Below are 22,055 nucleotides of genomic sequence, written 5' to 3' on the forward strand. Positions count from 1 at the left end.
TTAATAATGCCGAAGCCTTTAGCGCCTTGGAAGAATATGGAGTGTCGAAAGTCACCAGGAACGAAGGAGAGATCACGCCTGAATTACATAAAGGAGAGAGAGAGAGAGAGAGAGAGAGAGAGAGAGAGAGAGAGAGAGAGAGAGAGAGAGAGAGAGAGAGAGAGAGAGAGAGAGAGAGAGAGAGAGAGAAGGGGGTGGGGATGGGGTCGTTCTGGGGTGGTCGCTGAGGGAGACAAAGGAAATGCAACACTGCAAATTAGTTTAGTTTACCAGAAAAAAAAAGAAAAGAAAAATATGAAAGCATATTAATTGAAGGGACTTTTAAGAACACTGAGATACAAATGGAGGACGGACTCTGTGGCTTTAGGAGAGAGAGAGAGAGAGAGAGAGAGAGAGAGAGAGAGAGAGAGAGAGAGAGAGAGAGAGAGAGAGAGAGAGAGACTTATTGAATTTAATGTCACGCAAAAGAAAAGGAAATAAATAATGAATAAAATAGTTAAATGAATTAATAAACCAGTAATGTTTTATCTCTACAATTTAATACAAAAAGAGGCATCACGTGATTCATTAAAAGGAAAATATACATTGTAATCTCACTATCCTTAATGAAGTGATATGAATTAGCGAATGGACAAAAAAAAAAAAAAAAAAAAAGGCCTCGTCAACTCTTGTAGCCATTATCTGTGACGAGGGTAGAGTAGCACTGGTGACTAATTAATTGTAACACGAGGCAATCAGGCAGCTGTCAGGGAAGACTTGCAGTGGCGGGTGTTCATGTTGCTGTGTTGCTGTTTCCCTGATTTGTCTTATTGCTATTATGTCACGGTCAGTTAATTAATCCATTCATTGCTTCAGATTATCTCGTACTCCATTGTCACCTGTCATTACTTATCTGTTTATTTACTTATTTATTCATTTATTTATATATCTATTTTTTTTTTCTGTCTCATTGTTATTATGCCATGATTAGTTAAATACTGTCAGTACTTCAGATAATCTTCATACTTCATTTTCACTTATCTTATTTATTTATTTATTTATTTATTCGTCTACTTTTCTGTTTACTTATTTACTTTCATATATCTCATTGTTATTATGTCATGATCGGTTGCTAAATCCATTCAGTGCTTTAGTTTATGTCCCAACTTCACTGTCACCTATCATTATTTATTTATTTATTTATTTATTTTCATTTATCTCATTGTTATTATGCCACGGTCAGCTAATTAGTTCACCCTGTGTTTCAGATAATTTCCAGACTTCATTGTCACCTGTTATTACTTTGAGAAAAGTTTAATAGCATTGGATGAGTGAGTAGAGGTAATTCTTAATCCAGTGATTACAAGATAAGTTCTCAAACCATTTAAAACATCAAATAATTATTATCTCACACTCACACCTTTCATCTTTTTTTTTCTTTTCTCACACACACCTTTCGCCTTTAGTCACTTGTTATCAGATACCCGTTTATTGTATTATTTCGGTCTTTTAAGTAACTTTTGTCAAACAACATCAGTAATCATTCTTTTGTTTTCACGTTCACACTTTCTCTCGTCTTAGGCACTCGTCATCTGATCCTCTTTACTCTTTGATATATATATATATATATATATATATATATATATATATATATATATATATATATATATATATATATATATATATATATATATATATATATATATATATATATATATATATATATATATATATATATATATATATATATATATATATATATATATATATATTTCTTTTTTAAGTAACGTTCCTCAAGCCATTTAAACATCAAATATTTATTTATTTATTTTTTTCACATTCACATCTTTCGTCTTTAGTCACTCGTCATCTATTATATCATTATAAAGTCTCATCTATTATATAATTTCAATCCTTTAAGTAACGTTCGTCAAACAATTTTAAAACATTGAATTATTTATTTATTTATTTATTTATTTTTTTTTTTCACATTCACACCTTTCGTTTTTTTGTCACTCATCAAATCTCCTCTATTACATAATTTCAGTCTTTTTAGTAGTGTTCTTCAAGCAGTTTAAACATAAAATCATTCTTACTTCATACTAGCACCTTTCGTCACTCGTCATTAGGTCCTCTTTGCCCTCTCATTTCTGTCTCTTTTTGCCACTGTGACTCCTCCTGTACTCCACTCCGTACTCTGCAGCTACTCGTACCTAGGGAGCATCAAGCCAGTTCTCATCGTGGTCACAGATCTCATTCATTAGATTAAAAGCCACTCTCATGCAAATCAGCATTCTATATTCCCTCCAACGACTCTGTTGAAGCGCTTTTCTGAAGATAAATCGCCTCGTAATCTCTACCTCGTGTAGTTTTTTTTTTCTCTCTCTCCCTCTCCACTTCCTTTGTGCGTGTTGAAGGGGAGGGATTAGAGGTGCCTGCCTGTAGGTGTCAGTGTGTGTGTGTGTGTGTGTGTGCGTATTGCAGGGGATGTGGATGTGCATGTGGATGAGAATACATTGAGTAGTTAAGTGTATGAATGGTGAAAATGAGTGTATGAATGAATATATGTCCTTGAATTTTGAATATTCATGTCTTTTTTTTTTTCGTGTGCGTGTCTTGTATGTTTCTAATGTTTAAGTTGTCTAATGTTTTTAGTGTAAGAGCAATTTGTTTAGAATTCTGTTGTGTGCTATGCTCAATAAAATTTCTATCTATCTATCTATCTCTTTATCTGTCTATCTGTGAGTGAGTGTCCCTGAAAACAGATAAGGAGCGACCCTCGAGTTTTTCACTTACAAATATATGTAGCTCACGCACTTGACCAAATTAGCCGTCACGCACAGGAAGGCAGCACCGTGTGGGATGTTACGTGTGTACTATGAAGCTTTCTACCAAATTACGATGCCTTTTAACAACTGGAACTTGACTCTACTTGTAGCGGATGTGTAAATGCGTGACTGGATGGTGGTCGAACTTAATTTTACGCTACAACATGTAAGTTTTACGTATTCTCAATTTTCATCAGTAAATAATTACGTTAACATTGATTCTTTGAAAGTCAACGTGGCTGTTTTTGTATGCTTATTGCATGGACAAGATTCCTGTCATTGTGTTACGAGGGAGACGGATGAAATAGATGGAAGAATGAACAGGAAAGGTAAAGTGAAATAGAGGCGAAGATGAGTGAGTGATAAAAACACAGGGATAGTATTGATAATGCGAAGGTTGCCAATAATGATGACGGTTTTTGTTTGTAGAGGAATCAGTTGGTCATTCAACATAATGCATTTTTGGAAGGTGTGAAGAGGAAACGTGACATCATTCCTGTGGACTGGAGGAGGCAGACCATTGTGTTAGCAAGACAAAGCCGTGTTTATGAGTGTGTATAGGTGTGTCTGTTTGTCTGCTTGTCTACATTGTCGTTGCATATCTCAACCCTACAGATTTTATTTATTTATTATTTCTTTTTTTTTAATAAGGAATAACCTTCATCAAAATTGCTCTCATGTAAAACTTGAAACACACACAACATATAGAGTGTGTGTGTGTGTGTGTGTGTGTGTGTGTGTGTGTGTGTGTGTGTGTGTGTGTGTGTGTGTGTGTGTGTGTATGTTTTGTTGCTGAATATCACACCTCTACACATTCTTTTCTCGTTCTAATAAGGGTTAACCTTCATCAACATTGCACTCGTATAAAACTTGGAATACAAACAACAGTTGAGTGTTTTTGTGTTGTGAGCAACGACCAAACATTTCACACACACACACACACACACACACACACACACACACACACACACACACACACACACACACACACACACAAAAAAAAAAAAAAAAAAAAAAAAAAAAAAAGAAAAGCTGTGCTGCTCTCACTACTCCTTTCATTTCCTGAGAATTAATTAGACCAAACCCACAGGAACTTTCCAAGGCGCCAAACTTCTGTAGAGGAAGAGAAAGAGAAAGACTCGAAAATATTACGTTCTTGTTATAAGGGTCTTCGTGTCACGTCAGGACCACGCTAATGAGCCCCACGTCGGCAATAACATTTCTTTGAAGTCCCTCACAACACAACAATAACTGACCGGAATTACGTAGATGCCAAGACTTGCCTACCTTTTTTTCCACTCGTGAGCGCTCTACTGAAGGAGAAACACGTGAAGATTGAGTACTGCAGTTCATGACAACGAGAGAACTTGAGGCGAGAGTTTCCACATTTATGTTACGCAGATATTAAGACTATGATCGGGTTATTTAAAAGTGGATGTTCTACAGCAGCGGTTCTCAATTTTTTATACATCCTTCCGGTAGCTTATGAAAAGTTCTTGTACCCCAGCGGCGCCTAGGACGATTAACAATAATAATAATGATAATAAAAAATCACGTTTTTCTTTGTTTTTAAAACTGTAAATATGTAAATAAGAGTACTAGGTCTCCATTTTAAACGTATAAAATAGCCGTTCGGTCTTAATTAATTGTTATGTAAGTGCTAAATTTATAATAAAACAAAATTCCAGATCTCGAACCCGGGAGGCGCGAGTTGCATCTGGGTGTAATATACTAATATATAATACATAATTTTCTAATACTTTCATCTTAATTTGAATAACCTCCTTACCTGTCACAATTTTCATCTTAGAACATCGTCTCCTACTCAACACTCTTACTCACACTGGCCATGTCATGCACTCTCTATGTGCCCCATTATTTCCATGTATCCTTTGAAAGAAATCACTGTTCTGCGGCATCAAGAAGATGTTCGAGATATGTGTGTCTGTATTAATTGCTGTAAAGTAACTTTATTTCCATTTACCTATTATTTTTTTTTTGTCTGTACATTTTTCTAGTACTATAGTTAGTAAAAAAAAAAAAACTTAGCTAACATACCTGTAGAGATTTGTTGCTGCTGTTGTTTGAAATCCTTTGTAATCCCTTGTTATCTATTGTAATTCCTTGTCTTTTTATTTCGAAACCCTCTGCATGTTCTTTCCTCATCAGAATCGCCTTATCTTTCAAACCTACTCTTTAACTCTAAGTAATTAGAGGGAACAATGTGTCTTGTCTTCGTAATGCAAAATTATCATATCTCATTTAATGTCTTTCCTTTTACCGAATTCTTTTTCATTTCTGATTCACTGTTTCTGTTCACTATCATCATCACACTATTTTTCACGAAACAATGACCTGCTTTAAAAACTGAGTCATTATTCAGGCATTGTTTTCTTCCCAATAGTCTTCCAGCTCCTCATTCTCTTTCAGGACGCTAATCGACATTCTTTTGGGTGTTGGAGTGAACGACTACAAAAGACAGAGGATTCATGAGGCTTTTCCTTTGCAGAGTCAACGTTGCGTGTAGCGGCGCGTCGCTCCCTGATCATCTTTCTGGAGGAAGTGAAGATCGGCGCTTACGACCAAAGCAAAAAAACACCCCTAAAGTTCGCTCTCCTGGGCTTCAGTGGCGTAACAAAATATAGTGGTGAGTATTGCCGTTATTAGTGTGTCGTCGTCTCTGTTGTTGTTGTTGATGTTGTTGTTTGTGGTGTTGGTTTATTTGGCCTTATATCTTACTTCTTTTCGGTGGTAAGATATATAAGTCAAGCTGTCCTAGTAGTAGTAGAAGTAGTAGTAGTAATAGTAGTAGTAGTAGTAGTAGTAGTAGTAGTAGTAGTAGTGGTAGTAGTAGTAGTAGTAGTAGTAGTAGTAGTAGTAGTAGTAGTAGTAGTAGTAGTAGTAGTAATAATAGTTCTTGTTGTTACAGCCATCATTTTTTGTTGTTTTTGTGCAGTTGCTCCTGTCGTCATTAGTCACCACCACTGTTTTTCCTCCACGGCAATATATCTCTCCACTGTACCGTCGTGATATTTATCGCCGCGGGGCTGGTGCGGAAACAGGGGCATTGTTTTACAAACGTACAATATATCTCCAATGCCCTACGGTCCCCTCTGGCTGCATGACGCAACACGGGTAGCAGCAGGTGTGGGGACGGAGATTGGCTCACAGCATCCCTCACGTTACGATATTTCTTCCATTTACTAGACTTACCTCGAACGCTCTCCCGTCATCCCACCGCTGCCACCAGTGTAACAGATCCCCGCTATTCACCTCGCTGGCAGGTGGGGGCGTGAGTCTCGTCTCTAAACCAGGTAACTTTGTTGTGGTTGCGTACGATACCCGCGGCGCCTTACAGCAGCAGTGTTTGACAGGCTTGTGTTGAGCCACCGCAGTGAACATGGGCAGTAAGACGTAGTATCTTTGTAAATGTTTATTGAATTGATGGTATGGCACAGAAATTCATTAGCAGTTGATAGGAAAGAAATATATAAACATGGGTAAATATACTTAATTTTACGATTTTTTTTTTGTATATCTTACTTTGCCACACGGTGCATTATTGAAGGAAAACGGTACTACCTTCTCTGGCTGCAGTGATGCCTTCAGTATGGAAGACAAAGCTAATTTAAAAAGTAATTGTTCAAGATGATTCAAAACAAATAAATCCAACAGAATTTTCAACGTTTACATATCCACAGAATGTTTAATGTCCAAATATTCATCATGCCATGAAGGAACTCAGAACGAAAACGATACAAACATTCAAATCCCCCTCAAATAATACCTTAATGGAATAAATTCTGTCTCTTTGAACACACCAAACTCTATCAAAGAACAAAATCATCAACCACTTATCTAACCAACTCAGGCACACGAGTCTTACTGCAGGGACGTGTGTGGTGCTGAATGTGATAAAGTTTAAGTAATGTAACACGAAATTCACACTTATCACGCTTGTACGAGTGTCGATGAATACAATTTTCCTTCCACTCAACTAAGGTGAAGGTGCTCGGGGACACTTGACCCGCCACATAACTAGCCAATATCAGGTTAAGTGTGTGTGGCGCAGCGGCAGCGATAGACATGAGTGAACGCCACACAGCTACACAATGATACAAGGTTCAGAGCGACCATCACCAGAAGCACCACTTTCAGAACCTTATGTTGATATTCTATTACTGTCATTGGATTCTTTTCCTCTTCCTTTTCATCTCTCATCTTCTATCGCCTCTTTCTCCTTTTGTCTTTCATTTCCGCCTTCTGTTTCTTCTTCCTGTATCTCTTGGTGATCTTTCAGCGTCTCCCACATAGACGTGTTGTGTTTGTGTTTGAAGTACCACAATCCAAACGTCTGTCCTGATGCCTCGCACATCGCCTGCGCCTGTGTAAAGAAATGGCTTGTGCTTGAATCTGAACACACACACACACACACACACACACACACACACACACACACACACACACTTTCAAAATACTTCTTCCTGTAAGATGAGTTCAATTGCCACTAGAAGGTGTAAGCTACGTAGAACATTACTGCCAACGAGTCAAAGTACTACCTGGCAACCGCTAACACAAAGCGTTCACACATGCATTGGACGGATGCTTGCCCCCACAGACGCTTTCATCGGAACGCTCTCTCAGCTTCGCACGCCGTTGCCCCGACTTCTGTGTGCCGTCCTTGGGTAACCATCGACTTTTCGCTCTTTTCCTTGGACGTGATGGTTAGTTTGTTCCCCAGCATCTCTGCCGGCACGCGCACTGTATCTTTACTGTCAGTTCGATGGGGAGTGGTGGGATAATCCGCCCGTCTTTCAGCTCCATCTGTTTTGTGTCGCTGTGGCCTTGTCTTGAATCCTGGTTAGTCACTTAGCCTTTTCTACTGCGTTCTTGCCTTGACTCAGTCCTGTCCAGCAGGGGTATTGTAACGTTGGTATTGCTCCACGTCAGGGTGAGGGCATGGAGGCAGCTCAGGCGGTTCCTCGGTCGTCCTCGTTCCCCAGACAAGTTTCTTTATAGTAATCGGTAACGTCCTTGACACTACTCGTTCCTAAGGACATATGGTTGGTCTTGTGTTCCCTTCTGTCAGAAGGCGTCGTAGCTCCTCGCGTGCTGGCTGCTCTACCCAGCCTGGCATGTTTAGAGTTTCTATCTTCCACATTCCCTGAGAGTGAGACCTAGTGGGGAGAGGTCTGAATCACCCGGGATAATCAGGGCCACAGCGGGAGGGAGGATCTCTTGCGGGAAACTTTTACTGTATCAACCGCCAGGGTACTGCTAGGCTGGGCGCCCCGCTGTTTCGGAGAGCGGATCTGTCAGGAAGCAAAGACTTGGTCCCTGTATTGGCGTGTCCCCCGCGCCTCGTGGAAAGAAAATTCGTTGGCGGATGCTCTGTCCAGAGTACAAATGACTAGTATTTATGACATCTGTAAAAAGCTGAAATTTGTTTTGAAATGAACTCAGTGGCATGGCTTTGTAAACAGATAAAATTTATGTACAACAAAACTACTTATTCAAGAGGCATTGCAGCTCCACGCATCAGGCTTGCTAATCAATGTCGCTACATTTCTCTGCACATTCTAAGTTCAAGGTTTTATTGCTAGTAACATTTCACTGACGCATTTGGGAAACAATGTCAAGTGTTCTAATATATATATATATATATATATATATATATATATATATATATATATATATATATATATATATATATATATATATATATATATATATATATATATATATATATATATATATTTTTTTTTTTTATCGCCTGCGAGGATTATTTAACTGGAAATATAATACCACACCATGCAAGTGCGTGTTAGGAAAAGTTTGCGTCACGTGACAGTAATTGGAGGATGAGATGAAGTTTGTTGCCTTGCCGTTTACATTTTGCGTAATAACTAGTATTCCCTTTCAACATTTTAAAACCATTTGCCTGTCATTGGGTCCGCCAGACGCGTAAATGGCTTCAGAACGCTCTGCGTGCCTTGATGGAAGAAGCGAAGGTAACAGCGCCATGCATTCCCCCTGACGCTTCCTGCACGGGAGTGGAAAGCGAGGCCATGTTTCAATTTCACTAACGATGAAACTTTTTTTTTTTTTTTCTGTTAACGAAACGAATACAAGAGGAAACATTCTGCCACGCATTCCTGGTATAAAAATTACTCGTGGTGCAAACAGATTTTTTTTTCCTCTCGCACAACGGCTATTTTTAGAGCTGAGTGAGTGTCTCACTAGAGCCATTTCCGAGGGCAGGACTGAAAGGCTGTAAGATTAACGCCGCAGTGCAATATCTCTGCCTTCCTGCGTGGCAGAACAGTTAACTATGCAAAATTTAGTTATCATTCCTCCCTTTTATAAGCTTTTAAAAATATAAACGCTATATGACTCATTATTACGACCCCAAATTACTCATTGATTCATCTAATACAAAACTGCAGCTTTCTTTTAAGTATTTGTAATTTTGCGGAAAGAAAATAAGAACTTTCTCAACTCACAAAATCCTGCAGAGACAAGCCTCGTGAACTCACCCGCAGACATGGCGCCCTTTGTCCCTTTCCCACGCGGCTGCAGTCCTTTGGGTGGTAATGGTGGCGGAGGCCGTGATCCAGAGACCTGCCGGGAATCAGTCATCTTTGATTAACCCTTTCACTGCTAATCAGTCCTTCTCATAATCAGTTACAACTTTTAAAAGACTTATTTTTTTTTTCGTATTAGTCTCTAAAATACGTGCTTCTGCAGCCTGGCAGAGATGAAATGTTATTGATATTCCTTTGATGCCCATCTAAATAATTTATTACAGTGTCCACGTTGTTAACAAGAGACGACCATAAAGGAAAAAGGCTAATTGATAAACTCATGCGCCAAATGGCTGTGGACTTTGGAGTGGCCACGTTATGAAAAAGTAAAGCTCAGTTCTCTTAACCTTTTCAAAGGAGACTAAGAACAATCATAAAAGAAAAAAAAAGTCCATTCCTTAATTATTTTACTGCTATGGGCCTCCTACACCAACATTCAGAGACGATTTGCATGGAGACATAAAATAAAAGATAAAACAGGAGTTAATATTATATTTTCTGGGATATAGAACCAATTGAGAGACTGTAGCACAAAAATCAGTGTTTAAAAACGTTGAAGGTGATTATGGGAAAAACTTTTGTCTAGCAGTAAGAGAGTTAACCCTTTGACTGCCTGGGGCTCTCTTTCAGCGTAATAAAATCGTCTGGTGCAAGTGTAGAGAAAGAATTTAGAAAGATGCCACTGCCCGCTAGTGAGTAACGAGTAGTTTGAACATTCAAGTGCCTATAATTATATTTCTGCCCATTAAAATTGCCTACAGTTACTCAAAAGAAGTCTTACTGGCATTAGCAGTTAAATGTTTAAAAGGCTTTGTCGTGTAAGAAAAGTTGTACCTCTCATTTGAAAACTCCTAAGGATGACTGTTGATAATTTGTGACTGGAAAGTTGAACGTATGTTTGACAATCTTTTCATATTACAATGCATTCGTTTCTCCATATCTTGACTTAGACTCCACAACTCCTATTGCATTCTTAGACACAACTGTCGCTTAGCATTGGTGACCCGTTTGTGGTGCGTGGTGTCCTTAATTCAAGTCAGCTACAGCATGGTGCTTGTATGTGTGTGTGTGTGTGTGTGTGTGTGTGGCATATTAATGGTTGTTGTTGTTGTGGTGGTGGCGTCGTTTTTGTTGCTTTAGTTAAATCATTAGTGCTGTTGCTGTTGCTAGTGGTGGAATGCTGCTAGTGTTAACATAGCTGTTGTTGTTGTTGTTGTTGTTGTTGTTGCTGTGATGGTCCGCGGCTGTGTAGGCATTATGATCTGTGTTTATTTTTGTTACTTTGCCACAATTTTCGTTGCTTTTAAAATTTCTTTTAGTATACGTTGCTTTTTAAAATTGTGTTGCTGTTATTTTACTCTACCACAATTTTCGTAGTTTTTTAATATTTTATGGCGGCGCCAAATTTTCCAAACAATCAATCAATCAGTCTCCGTCCCTGCTCGTGATTGGTGGAGTATACTGTCAAGTGTGTCATCTGCCTCTCTCAGAAGGAGGCGTTGTGATGAGTATACCTGTCAATAATAAAAAAATCCAGTTACTATATCATAATTTTCCAACACAGCCTTGTATTGAACTTCCAATCATAACGGTACATGCAATAACAGAGCGTGTGATACTGAATGATCGCTCAATACATTACAAAGCGAGTGCAATAAAAGGCTACATGACATCCGGGGATAATTTTAGCACATATAGTATCGTTGCTATGAGACCCGTACCTTGTTATCGTGTACTTCATGTTGGAGACTCGGCGGGCGAAGCGGAGGTCTTCCCCGCCCCAGCCATCCAGGAGAGAGTCAAACCCATTGATCGTGAGGTAGTCTGTCCTGTACAGGCACACCATTCCTGCCAAGCGGGGAGGAGTGAGGGAGAAAATTTGCAGAGGAGCAGCTACAGATGTACGAATTGAAACGCATCATTAAGAAACTACGGATTAACATGACAGAAAATAAAAATAGATAAACAAACAAAAGCTTTTTAAAAATGGTACAGATACAAACTGAATTTCATAGCGACATTATGAAACATCTGGTGCGTGAAAAGCTGGATTTTATGGAAGTGGAATGATTAAAAGAGCACGAACAAGAGAAATTAACGAGAAACGCGAGTTAAAAGTAAAAACCTGAAGGAGAAAATGGAAGAGAAAGAAAAACAAGAGCAAAACCGAAGAATAAAAGGTTTCTGGCTATTTTCCCTTGTCAGACCTACAGGAAAAAATATGAATGGGAAAACTCAGTGTAGCGAATAGGAAGATGTGGAAAAATGTCATATGGAGCAGAGAAGAGACAACCTTTGGAGAGGCAAAGTTTAAAGGTTATGTAGAGCGACGTGGACAAGTTACTGGGAAAGTTGTGAGAGACAGAGAACGTTATTTGTGAGAACTACCTCGATATTCAACCATGTCAGCAGAAACAAAATTAGATGAAATGTGAAAAAAAAGAAAAAAATATTGAATTCCATAAGTTATGAAACCTAGGAGAGGAAAAATATACAAGAACTATATAAAACAAAAGGAACAGAATACTTTGAACGCGTAAGGGTCGGCACGTGGCTCAAGCACTACTGAGAATTTTGAAGCGGGAATACGGCCAACAGGAATCAAACAGGAATCAGTAGAGCGGAATGAAAGAAAATACCGCTAACAAAAATAACTACCTCAGAGGTAGGAGTAATGACATCTACGAGAGCCCGGAGGCAAGTAATGACGCGCTACTAGGAATGAATACTCCGAGTCAGGAAAGAGACTTAATAACAATGTACAGAACTGGGACAGAGAGAGAGAGAGAGAGAGAGAGAGAGAGAGAGAGAGAGAGAGAGAGAGAGAGAGAGAGAGAGAGAGAGAGAGAGAGAGAGAGAGAAACTTAAAACAAAACTGAAAATCTTTCGTACTGATAATGAAAAAAAAAAAAAATACAAGCAGCTTAAGTGACAGAGAACACAAAGAACAGAGAACACTAAGACCAACCGAAGCCCCAGAGTCGCCAGAAGCCGTGGTTGTCTTTGAGCTTCACGGCGCCAGAGTGCCGCGCCCTCAAACCCCGCGCCGCGTACGTCAGGATCGGGTTGTGCTGCGAAAATAACACCGGAAAGAACACCTCACGTCCCTGGGCGGGAGAAGCGAGGCACCGCACCAGGAAGTCCCGCGTGACCGAGACATCCACGTCACACAGGAACACAATCTCCACATCGCTCGTCATCGCCTCCACGCCGACGTTAACACCCCTCGAACGTGAGAATTCCCCAGTGAGAACAGTGAATTGCGTTTGCAAACCCTCTGTGCCACGGGCGGCTTCCAGTGCTGCCGCTGCCTCAAGTGTGTGCTGGTCGTCAAAATAAACGATACTGAGGACAACTCGCAGGTCGCTGTCCTGTACCACCTCTCGGAAATTCGTTACGAGCCTCTCCAGAGCCTCGACTAGTCCTTGGAGCGGCACGATGACGCCCAACACTTGTGCGGCAGCGACGTGTGTGTGGCGCAGCACGCGGCTGTGTTGGAAGGGAAGCAACAGCACGACCCTCTCAGCCTCGGGTGAAGAGGACTTGCTGCACATTACCTCCACTTCCAAACCCGCCGTCGGCAGCAGGCGGTACCTGTCATGACAGTCTTTACGTTAATTACTTGCAGTAAGTGTCTCAGGTAGCGAGAAGTAGTTGTGACTTAGAAAGGTCATTCTCATCAGGTAGAAATGATAAGCGGTAATTGCACAAACTCAACACTCTGCTTCATGTTGTTGTTGTTGGTTTACTACGTGTTGCTCTCTTACCGAATGTCACCGCAGTCCACACGGGAGTAGTGGTGCTGCCCTCTTGTCGTCAGGTAACGAACAACTTCCTCCTGTGCCTGCAAACATTCATCAAGAGGCCCAATAATTCGGTTACGCCACGCAGGCCACAGCAGTTCACGCCGCCAACATTTTATCCTGTTTGTGTCGCTGTGACGAATATCCATTCACTGCACAATAAATATTTCACCGCTCTCTCTCTCTCTCTCTCTCTCTCTCTCTCTCTCTCTCTCTCTCTCTCTCTCTCTCTCTCTCTCTCTCTCTCTCTCTAATGGAACCTTCCAAAAATGAGACACGAGACACCACAATCGGAATTCTAATTTAAAACCAAATAGCTTACGACGGAGGAGGAAGTTGGGGTGGAAAAAAAGGAAAGTCTTCATGAAAAACAAATATTAAGCGAAGATGCATGCATTTTAGAACAACAGGAACACTCTGCGTGACTTGGGCATGCGAACTTGGCACACTGCTGGGGATAGGAACAAAGGTCAGGAGGAAAATACAAGAGAAACTGAAGTGCGACATATTCTTGAATTTAATGAGAGTTCTATAAATACAGAGATCAAGAGGTCATTTTTGTAATTCTCACGGAAGAGAATAAGAGTCAGGAGGAGAAGAGAAGAGAAACTGAAGCGCATCATATTTTTAGTTACAATCACTGGCATTTTTAAAAGCAACACGCAGACTGATATGAGTTCTACAAATAAACAATTTTCTTCCTCTGAAAAGAACGAGTCAGAAGAACAGAAGACAAAATGAAATGCAACATATTCTTGGTTACACTGACATTTCTGAAGCAGCACGCAGTCTTATACTCTATAACTACACAGCTTTCTCCATACATAACAGAATTACAAGAGGTGAGTTTTCATCCCTACGTTCTCGACAACAAAGTCAACAGTGTGTTAAAATTAATGAAGTAACTCCTTTTCGTACTCCGGGAAGGTTTTAAGGGTACAGAGGAAACCCAGAGGAGATGTATAGCTTATCTTGAACTTCAGTAGCGTTGGGTACGTCCTCCCACCGCCTCTGTGTGAAGTGAACACTGGTAAAATTTTAACGTATTATGATTCCTCCAGTGAGAGTCGTTCATTAGCGGTATTATTATTTTATTATTATTATCATCAACAACGGTGGGTGTGTATACTATCCACCACGTCAACTCAAACTATTCCTCTCTACAGTCAATACGAAAGTTGACCCGACGGAGTTTCCCAAACTTCCCAAGAACACTAACAACACCTTCCACCACGTCAACTCAAACTGTTCCTCTCTATAGTCAATAAGGAAGTTGACCAGAGGAGTTTGAATTTCCACACCTCCCAAGAACATACTTTCCGCTATGTCAACTCAAACCATTCGTCTTTATAAAACAACAAGAAAGTTGAGCCGAGGGAGTTTTCCACACTTCCCAAGAACACTAATAATAAAAACCATAGTAATTTGCATTCCGTCAAGAATTAGAAGCTTTCGCCCAGAGGAGCATAAGAATATAAGGAGAGGAGCATAAGATCATAAGGACAAGAAAATAAGGGAAGCTGCAAGAAGTCATCAGGCCTACACGTGGCAGTCCCTACAGGAAACATACCTACCTATTTCTAATCTTTTTTTGAAGCTCCCTAATGACTCAGCACTAACAACCTGATTACTGAGTCCATTCCATTAACCTACCACTCTATTTGAGAACCAATACCTTCCCATCTCTTTCTTAAATAAAATTTCATCAAGCTTGAACCCAGTAAGTACTCGCCTGAGCAAACATTCTTCTCTCCAAGGCGTTGGGTTTCCTGGCCACAGTGCCTCCGATGGTGCCCCGGTTCTCGTATACATGCGTGCCATCATAGGAGGAGAAGTACAGTCGATTCTTCCTGTCACGAAACCAAAAGAGACTTAGAAATATGAGGAATTGAATGAACAAGTAGATATAAAGACGGTAAAATAGTGAATGACGTTAAACAAGGAGAAAATACAAGAGGTTTATCTTTTAACAAAACCAAAATAGATGGAAAAATGTAAGGAACTGAATGAACAAGTGAATATGAACGGCTTAAATGAAATAAATGGATAAATACAATAAAACAATAAAATGATAATAAGGAAAATGATGAAGTAAGGAAAAAAAATAGTTCATCCTGTAGCAAAAGCAAAGATAGAAAAAAAAAGAATATATATATATATATATATATATATATATATATATATATATATATATATATATATATATATATATATATATATATATATATATATATATATATATATATATATATATATATATAAGGAATTGAATAAGTAAGTAAATATGAATGGCTTAAACAAAATAGGTGAAAGTACAAGTAAATAAAGCATTGAATGAACGCAGCACTATGAAACAAACAAAAAAATACAACTGTTCTTTTTCATGTAACAGAAAATCAAAGAGATGGATAAGCAAAGGAAGTAAATATGAACGCCATTAAAGAACGAAAAAATAGGAAACCTTCTCCCTGGAACCAAAAAAGAAAACGGATGGATAAATACAAAGAACTGAATAAACAAGTAAATGGAAACACAGCGTCATTAAAGAAAAAAAACCAGCTAGGGATCTTGACGTAACATAAATAAAACAGATAAATATGCATGTATATAGATAAAAACAGATTAATCAATAAGGCTGGGGGAATAACTAGATAGAGAGGCAAATTGTTTAAAAGTAATGTGTGTACAGAAAGAAGAAAAAGAGGAAGAAAAAAAGAAGAAAATAAAAAAGGGAGGGGAGAAGTCGGAGGTTCTTGAGAAATCCCCCAGTTTTACACACATTCACAGGCAGCGTTCCCACAGCCTCGGCGTTACGTGATACTTTCCGAGAAGCTACATGAATATTTAAGTTCATGCTTGAGTTGATCTTTAAATAAGTGTTGAGGAGCACTAAAAAAACCTTTCCTGGAAACATAAGTGTAAGAGGAAGGTTTCAAGACACTTCACCTCCAATTTTGAATGGTCCCTTTGGCCCTTTCCTTTAGGGACTGCCACCTGTGTTAACCCCTTCTTTTTCGAAGTTTAATCTTAACCAGTGCCCAAAGAGAGAGAGAGAGAGAGAGAGAGAGAGAGAGAGAGAGAGAGAGAGAGAGAGAGAGAGAGAGAGAGAGAGAGAGAGAGAGACGTGGGATAGTCTGCAGTCATGGTCAGAGGTTAAGTAGCGTAGCGTACACCTTCCACCTGTCAATCTTAAATCCTCTACCAAGAATCACCTGATCCCCAAGTTTTCTTAGGAGAGTGTCGGCAGATCTGGGAGACTTAATATTGAGGAAGAAGAAGAAGAAGAAAAAAAAAAGCTGAACACAATGAAGGTTAAGTTACTCGACGTTACTTCACTTTTGACCAAGACTAAAATGAATACAAAGCTAACAAGTCCATACAAGTGAGGAGGTATTTTGCTGCCTGGGTTGCCTCGAGGGAGCGGCTCAGCTGTGTCTGAGACGGGGGCAGCGACAGGAGGTGTTTGCGACGAAGCTTTCTCAACCAGCGCCTCGTTTGCTGCGCCTGAAGACACTGAAGGAGAAGAAAGTTGCCCTGATTATCCGCACCCTTGCAGCGACACTCCCACGGACGAGCTCAAGCACAGGAAAGAGAGGATTTTGAAGTGAAATATCTGTCGCCTACTCTTCAGTCTTTTCAAGTTACAGCGCAATGTCAGAGGTGGTGAAGGGAACACGGGCTGAGGGAGGAGGTGGTGAAGGGAACACGGGCTGAAGGAGGAGGTGGTGAAGGGAACACCGGCTGAAGGAGGATGAAGTGGTGAAGGGAACACGGGCTGAGGGAGGAGGTGGTGAAGGGAACACGGGCTGAGGGAGGAGGAGGTGGTGAAGGGAACACGGGCTGAGGGAGGAGGAGGTGGTGAAGGGAACACGGGCTGAGGAAGGAGGAAGTGGTGAAGGGAATATGGGCTAAGGGAGGAGGTGATGAAGGGAACACCGGCTGAGGGAGGAGGTGGTGAAGGGAACACCGGCTGAGGGAGGAGGAAGTGGTGATGGGAACACGGGTTAAGGGAGGAGGTGGTGAAGGGAACACCGGCTGAGGGAGGAGGTGGTGAAGGGAACTCGGGCTGAGGGAGGAGGGGGTGAAGGGAGCACGGGCTGAGGGAGGAGGTGGTGAAGGGAACTCGGGCTGAGGGAGGAGGGGGTGAAGGGAGCACGGGCTGAAGGAGGAGTACGTTATGTTCCTGATTAGTTTTGCTTCTTTCGAGGAATGCACAGAACAATGTTAATCATCATTCTCTTTATAGACAAGAAAGGAAAGATTTTATTCAATTACTTAGTTTGTTAGTTTATTTTAACCGCATTCAGTAGAATTTTTAAGTAGACTTTTTTTTCCCTAGGCTCACCCTTCTTAAATGAACGATAAGAAAGGTTATTCTCATTATAAACCAAACACACACAAATAATAAAAAAAAAAAAATGGATGATTTTTTTTTCTTTTCGTCCCATCGACAAAATCTTTGAAGTTCAGCGTCTCCGGCTTACTCTTTAAAAATTACCCGAAAAAAGGTTAATTACTACCTTCTACACTACAAACACGCGGTTATGTAAGAAAGATAAAACTTTTGATGTATTTTTCACCCTGTCGGCAGAATCTTAGCGTTCCTTCAGTTGTGTTCAGTATTACTGCCGAAAAGTTAGAGTACAAGATTTTTTCATCACAAACACGCACACATGTAAGAAAGATAAGACTTTTTAATATATTTTTCACCCTATCGACGGAATCTAAGCGTTCCTTTGGCTCAGTCTTTGGTGTTACTCCAAAAAGTTAAACCACCTTTATTTTCACGAGAGGGGGCGCATCGAACCTGCCTCCCTCGAGCAAGCTGTGGTGGTCATGAATAAATAAGCCAGACAGTTTTAGGTAATTATGGTGCTGTAAGGGGTGGACGGGAGCGGAGTATTGATCGTGTGTGTGTGTGTGTGTGTGTGTGTGTGTGTGTGTGTGTGTGTGTGTGTGTGTGTGTGTGTGTGTGTGTGTGTGTGTGTGTGAGAAAGAAAGGGAGAGAGAGCGAGAGGTAGTGATGTCTTACGTACCCTGACTCCTTAGTGCAATTCTTAACACTATCTTATCTCATGGTGAACATAATACGCCCGCTAACTATCTTAACTACCCAATTATCGGAGCTCCCTGTTGAATGAGGCTATTCTTCCCCTCAGCGAAGGTTATTCCGTGGCTCTTTAAGCTGCGAGGGGAGGAGCTGGAGGAGAGAGAAGTGCTGGAAGGGAAGAGGAGGAGGACACGTTGATACAAAGCGTACGATATTACTGCGAGACGTAATAGCAGGGTAAGTAATAACACACTGCTGCGTGGAAATGAGTGTGTTTTGTCCTATACTGAACACACACACATACAAGGGGCTCCTGTACCACCCTGATGGGTTACTGTAATACCACTCTGTCTGATGTACCGCCGTGTAGAAATTGTTGTTTTATTATGTACAAGAAGACAGGGACAGACGGGGTTAAGAGTGTGAATGATGTGTGTATGAGTGTCGTATTGTCTGGTATGTAGATAGATAGATAGATGAACAAGAATAAGCATATAAAAAGTGCACGGCTGGGAATCTTCTCTTATGTAGCGAAGAACAGGCAGGGGAAGGTCTGTTAAGTTTTTATAGCTACTTTTTTCCTTGCTTCTGAATGAAAACTTTACCGCTGTGGAGAGTTGTATACGAAAGAAAAATTGTTAACTTTACATTATTGCATTTCCCCCCCTTTTTTTTTTTGTGTGTGTGTTTTTGCTGTAATCTTGTCTTTTTGATGTAGATATTTGTATACTGATAATATTTTCAAGTGTGTCTTTTTATGTAGTAGTAGTAGTAGTAGTAGTAGTGGTAATTATAGAAGTAGTAATAATATCAATTTGCTGTTGTTGTTGTTGTTGTTGTTGTTGTCGTTGGCAATGGTGGGGTGTTGTTGGTGTTATTAGCGTGGTTCTTGTTGTTCTTGCAGTTTGTTCTAACCAGCTCGCTCCAGACAAGCAATCAATACCACACTCGAGTCTTCACATTACTCGCCGCGGGTATTGACACTAAAACTCTACGTATTCAGACTGTTTGGAGCACTTGTCCCTTTACGAGTCAAGTTTGGTCGCTGCTGAGGCTCGAATGTGGTCCTTGCTCCGGGAACGAAACAGTGAAGCAATACAAGCAGGGGCAAAGCGAGGCGAATGGGTTAAGTGTTGAGAGACAAAAAACTGTAAGAGGAACGCGAAGACACAAAACTCTTTTCCCCTTTTCCTCGTTCCTTTCAGTAACTCAATATGTTTTCAGTGTTTTTTGGATTCGCATGGAAGAAAGAGGGGGAAAAAATAGAGGAAAATACGTACATGTGAATTGATACGGGAGTTCGTCTATCTTACACCAGTGCAGTGAAATAGAAGAGTAAATAAAGAAAATAAAAAAAATGCAGAATCTGAAAGGAAACAAAGGAATCCGAACCCGATATTGGACCCAAACTCAATTCTGTTCCAGACAAACAAAACGAATTACCAGCGTGCGTTGAAAACACCTGTGGAGTTTCATTTCACAGGAACGAAACTATCTCCAAACTGTCTCGAAATTATCTCCCTTCCTCGCTTCTTATTTCGGAGTGTGGTACCTATGAGCAGGGAGCTTGTGAAGAGCGCCGCTCCCACCACGCCCGCCACGCCCACGAGGAGCAGCCGCAGCGCCCAGCGAAGGTAGGGGCGCCATTCTCTCATTGCTTCAATCACACTCCGGCTTTGTCACTTTCTTGAAATGCGTCGCCGCTGTGCTCGTCAAGTCTCGCTAATCCAGCTTAACGTTTCATGGATTTCCTCAGCTTTCCTCATTGGCCTGCTTACTCCGCCTCTGCCTCTCACTCCGAGGTGCAGGCATTTTCAATAGGTTAGTTTCTGCTGATGAGCAGTTTATATTTTCATTTGTCTTTCGTCTTGCTTTCTGGGTGTAAGATGTTCGAATGTGAGGGTTTGCACTGACCATTTCAACCTTCAGTCCTTTGTGTACAGGGTTTTCAAGTATTACCCGAAGCACTTAATACTCGCATATCAAAAGGCTTACTGTTTCTTCCATCACTTTACGCGAGGAATATTTCCAAAGCTACATTATCGGAGCTCATCAACCAATTAAATAATTTTAGTACTCAGAATTTGTATCCTGCAGGGCGCAATTTCCAACGAGTACTGAGCAGTGTGGGCAGCAGGTGGGAGGAGAAGGCACGGGTCATTAATACACACCTGTGGCTCTTTGACACACTTTTCAAAGCAGATGAAATGTTGAGGTGCGAGTCCAGAGCATGATTACGAGGTGCAAGTTGAGAGCGTGATTACAAGGCACAACTGACGGCTCAAGAAAGTGTGAAATACAATCTTTGGTGTATTAGTGGGTCTTTTTTTTTGTATTAATGGGATTTTTTCCATTGGGTATTTTCATGTGGGCCTTTTTAGTAGGCCTTTTTCCGTTCGGCCTGTTTTCAATTTGGCCTTTTTAGTGGGCATTTTTATTCCAATGAATCGTTTTTCCAATGGGATTTTTCGTTTTTTTTTTTTTTCCAGTGGGCCTTTTTTTAATTGGACCTTTTTTTATTTGGGTCTTTTCTCGGTGGGCTTTTTTCAGTTGGCCTTTTTTCAATTGGACCTTTTTTATTTGGGTCTTTTCTCGGTGGGCCTTTTTTCAGTGGGCCTTTTTTCAATTGGACCTTTTTTATTTGGGTCTTTTCTCGGTGGGCTTTTTTCAGTGGGCCTTTTTTCAATTGGATCTTTTTTATTTGGGTCTTTTCTCGGTGGGCCTTTTTTCAGTGGGCCTTTTCTCAATGGATCTTTTCTCAGTAGGCATTTTTTTCAGTAGACCTTTTTCTGAGTGGACCTTTTTTCCAATGGGCCATTTTCTAGTAACTTTTTCTATTGAACCTTTTTCTGACTTGGCCTTTTTTTTTTTTTTTTACAGTAGGCTTTTTCTCAGTGCGCCTGTTTTTCATTCTTTTCCGTGGCACTAGTCCTCTGCTCCCCTTACATGAAAGTTATATCTCTATTCATGTAGAATCGCAAAGTAACGAGTGTCAGACTATCATCGAGTTTTCGAATCAACGACCGAGTGCTTCTCCAATGCTTCGAATGGGCTTTGTTTCCATCGCTCAGTCATGTATGCTTCAATTATGATGCCTGGAGGAGCGACGGGCGAAGGAGGCTCACCGTCACGCCCCGCTAATCATTGACTCTTGAGGTAATAAAGCAGCGTCACGTGTTCCTCGCCAGCACTGCGACACGTGCTCATCCTTCCATCCAGGTGCGATGAAACGGTGAAAGCGGAACCTCACGCCAACAGATGGTTCTCACTAATGTTCGTTCTCCCTCCACAGGTTTTAGAATGTGACAAGTTCATGTATTACCCCTCCCCCCTCTCTCTCTGACACACACACACACACACACACACACACACGGCCGCTCACCTTACTTGAGGATCAAAATATCGAACTCTGAAATGGTGAATATCATGAATTGACTCCATGTTTCCTGATCGTAAGACTCTTAGCGGTGGCATAGTGACTGCAAATGCTTATCAGGAACGTGCTTAAGAGTTTCATTAGGTAAAAACAATTGATAAAATTATTCATGGAAAAAAAAAAAAAAAAAAAAAAAAAAAAAAAAATATATATATATATATATATATATATATATATATATATATATATATATATATATATATATATATATATATATATATATATATATATATATATATATATATATATATATATATATATATATATATATATATATATATATATATATATATATATATATATATATATATATATATATATATATATATATATATATATATATAGACGGAGACGTCTCAGAACACCTAACTTCAT

General features: G+C 40.2%; 1 protein-coding gene across 2 annotated transcripts; it reads right to left on the bottom strand.

The window, feature by feature from the left end:
- Positions 1 to 6,234: 6,234 nt before the first annotated feature.
- On the bottom strand, positions 6,235 to 21,050 carry LOC135089141 (chondroitin sulfate N-acetylgalactosaminyltransferase 1-like). Of its 2 annotated transcripts, none has more exons than XM_063984424.1 (7): positions 19,797 to 21,050; positions 16,575 to 16,707; positions 13,159 to 15,044; positions 12,360 to 12,985; positions 11,113 to 11,239; positions 9,344 to 9,428; positions 6,235 to 7,191 (listed from the first exon to the last, which is right to left on the bottom strand). In XM_063984424.1, the coding sequence occupies exons 3-7, from the start codon at positions 13,341 to 13,343 to the stop codon at positions 7,018 to 7,020; spliced, it is 1,197 nt and encodes a 398-aa protein (XP_063840494.1). In that variant the 5' UTR covers positions 13,344 to 15,044; positions 16,575 to 16,707; positions 19,797 to 21,050; the 3' UTR covers positions 6,235 to 7,017. The 2 variants fall into 2 exon arrangements, with proteins under 2 accessions (XP_063840494.1, XP_063840495.1); XM_063984425.1 differs by having other exon boundaries at positions 19,688 to 21,050.
- Between the last annotated feature and the right edge of the window lie 1,005 nt (positions 21,051 to 22,055).

The sequence above is a fragment of the Scylla paramamosain genome, chromosome 32, assembly GCF_035594125.1.
Source record: "Scylla paramamosain isolate STU-SP2022 chromosome 32, ASM3559412v1, whole genome shotgun sequence".
Classification (NCBI taxonomy): Eukaryota; Metazoa; Arthropoda; class Malacostraca; order Decapoda; family Portunidae; genus Scylla; species Scylla paramamosain.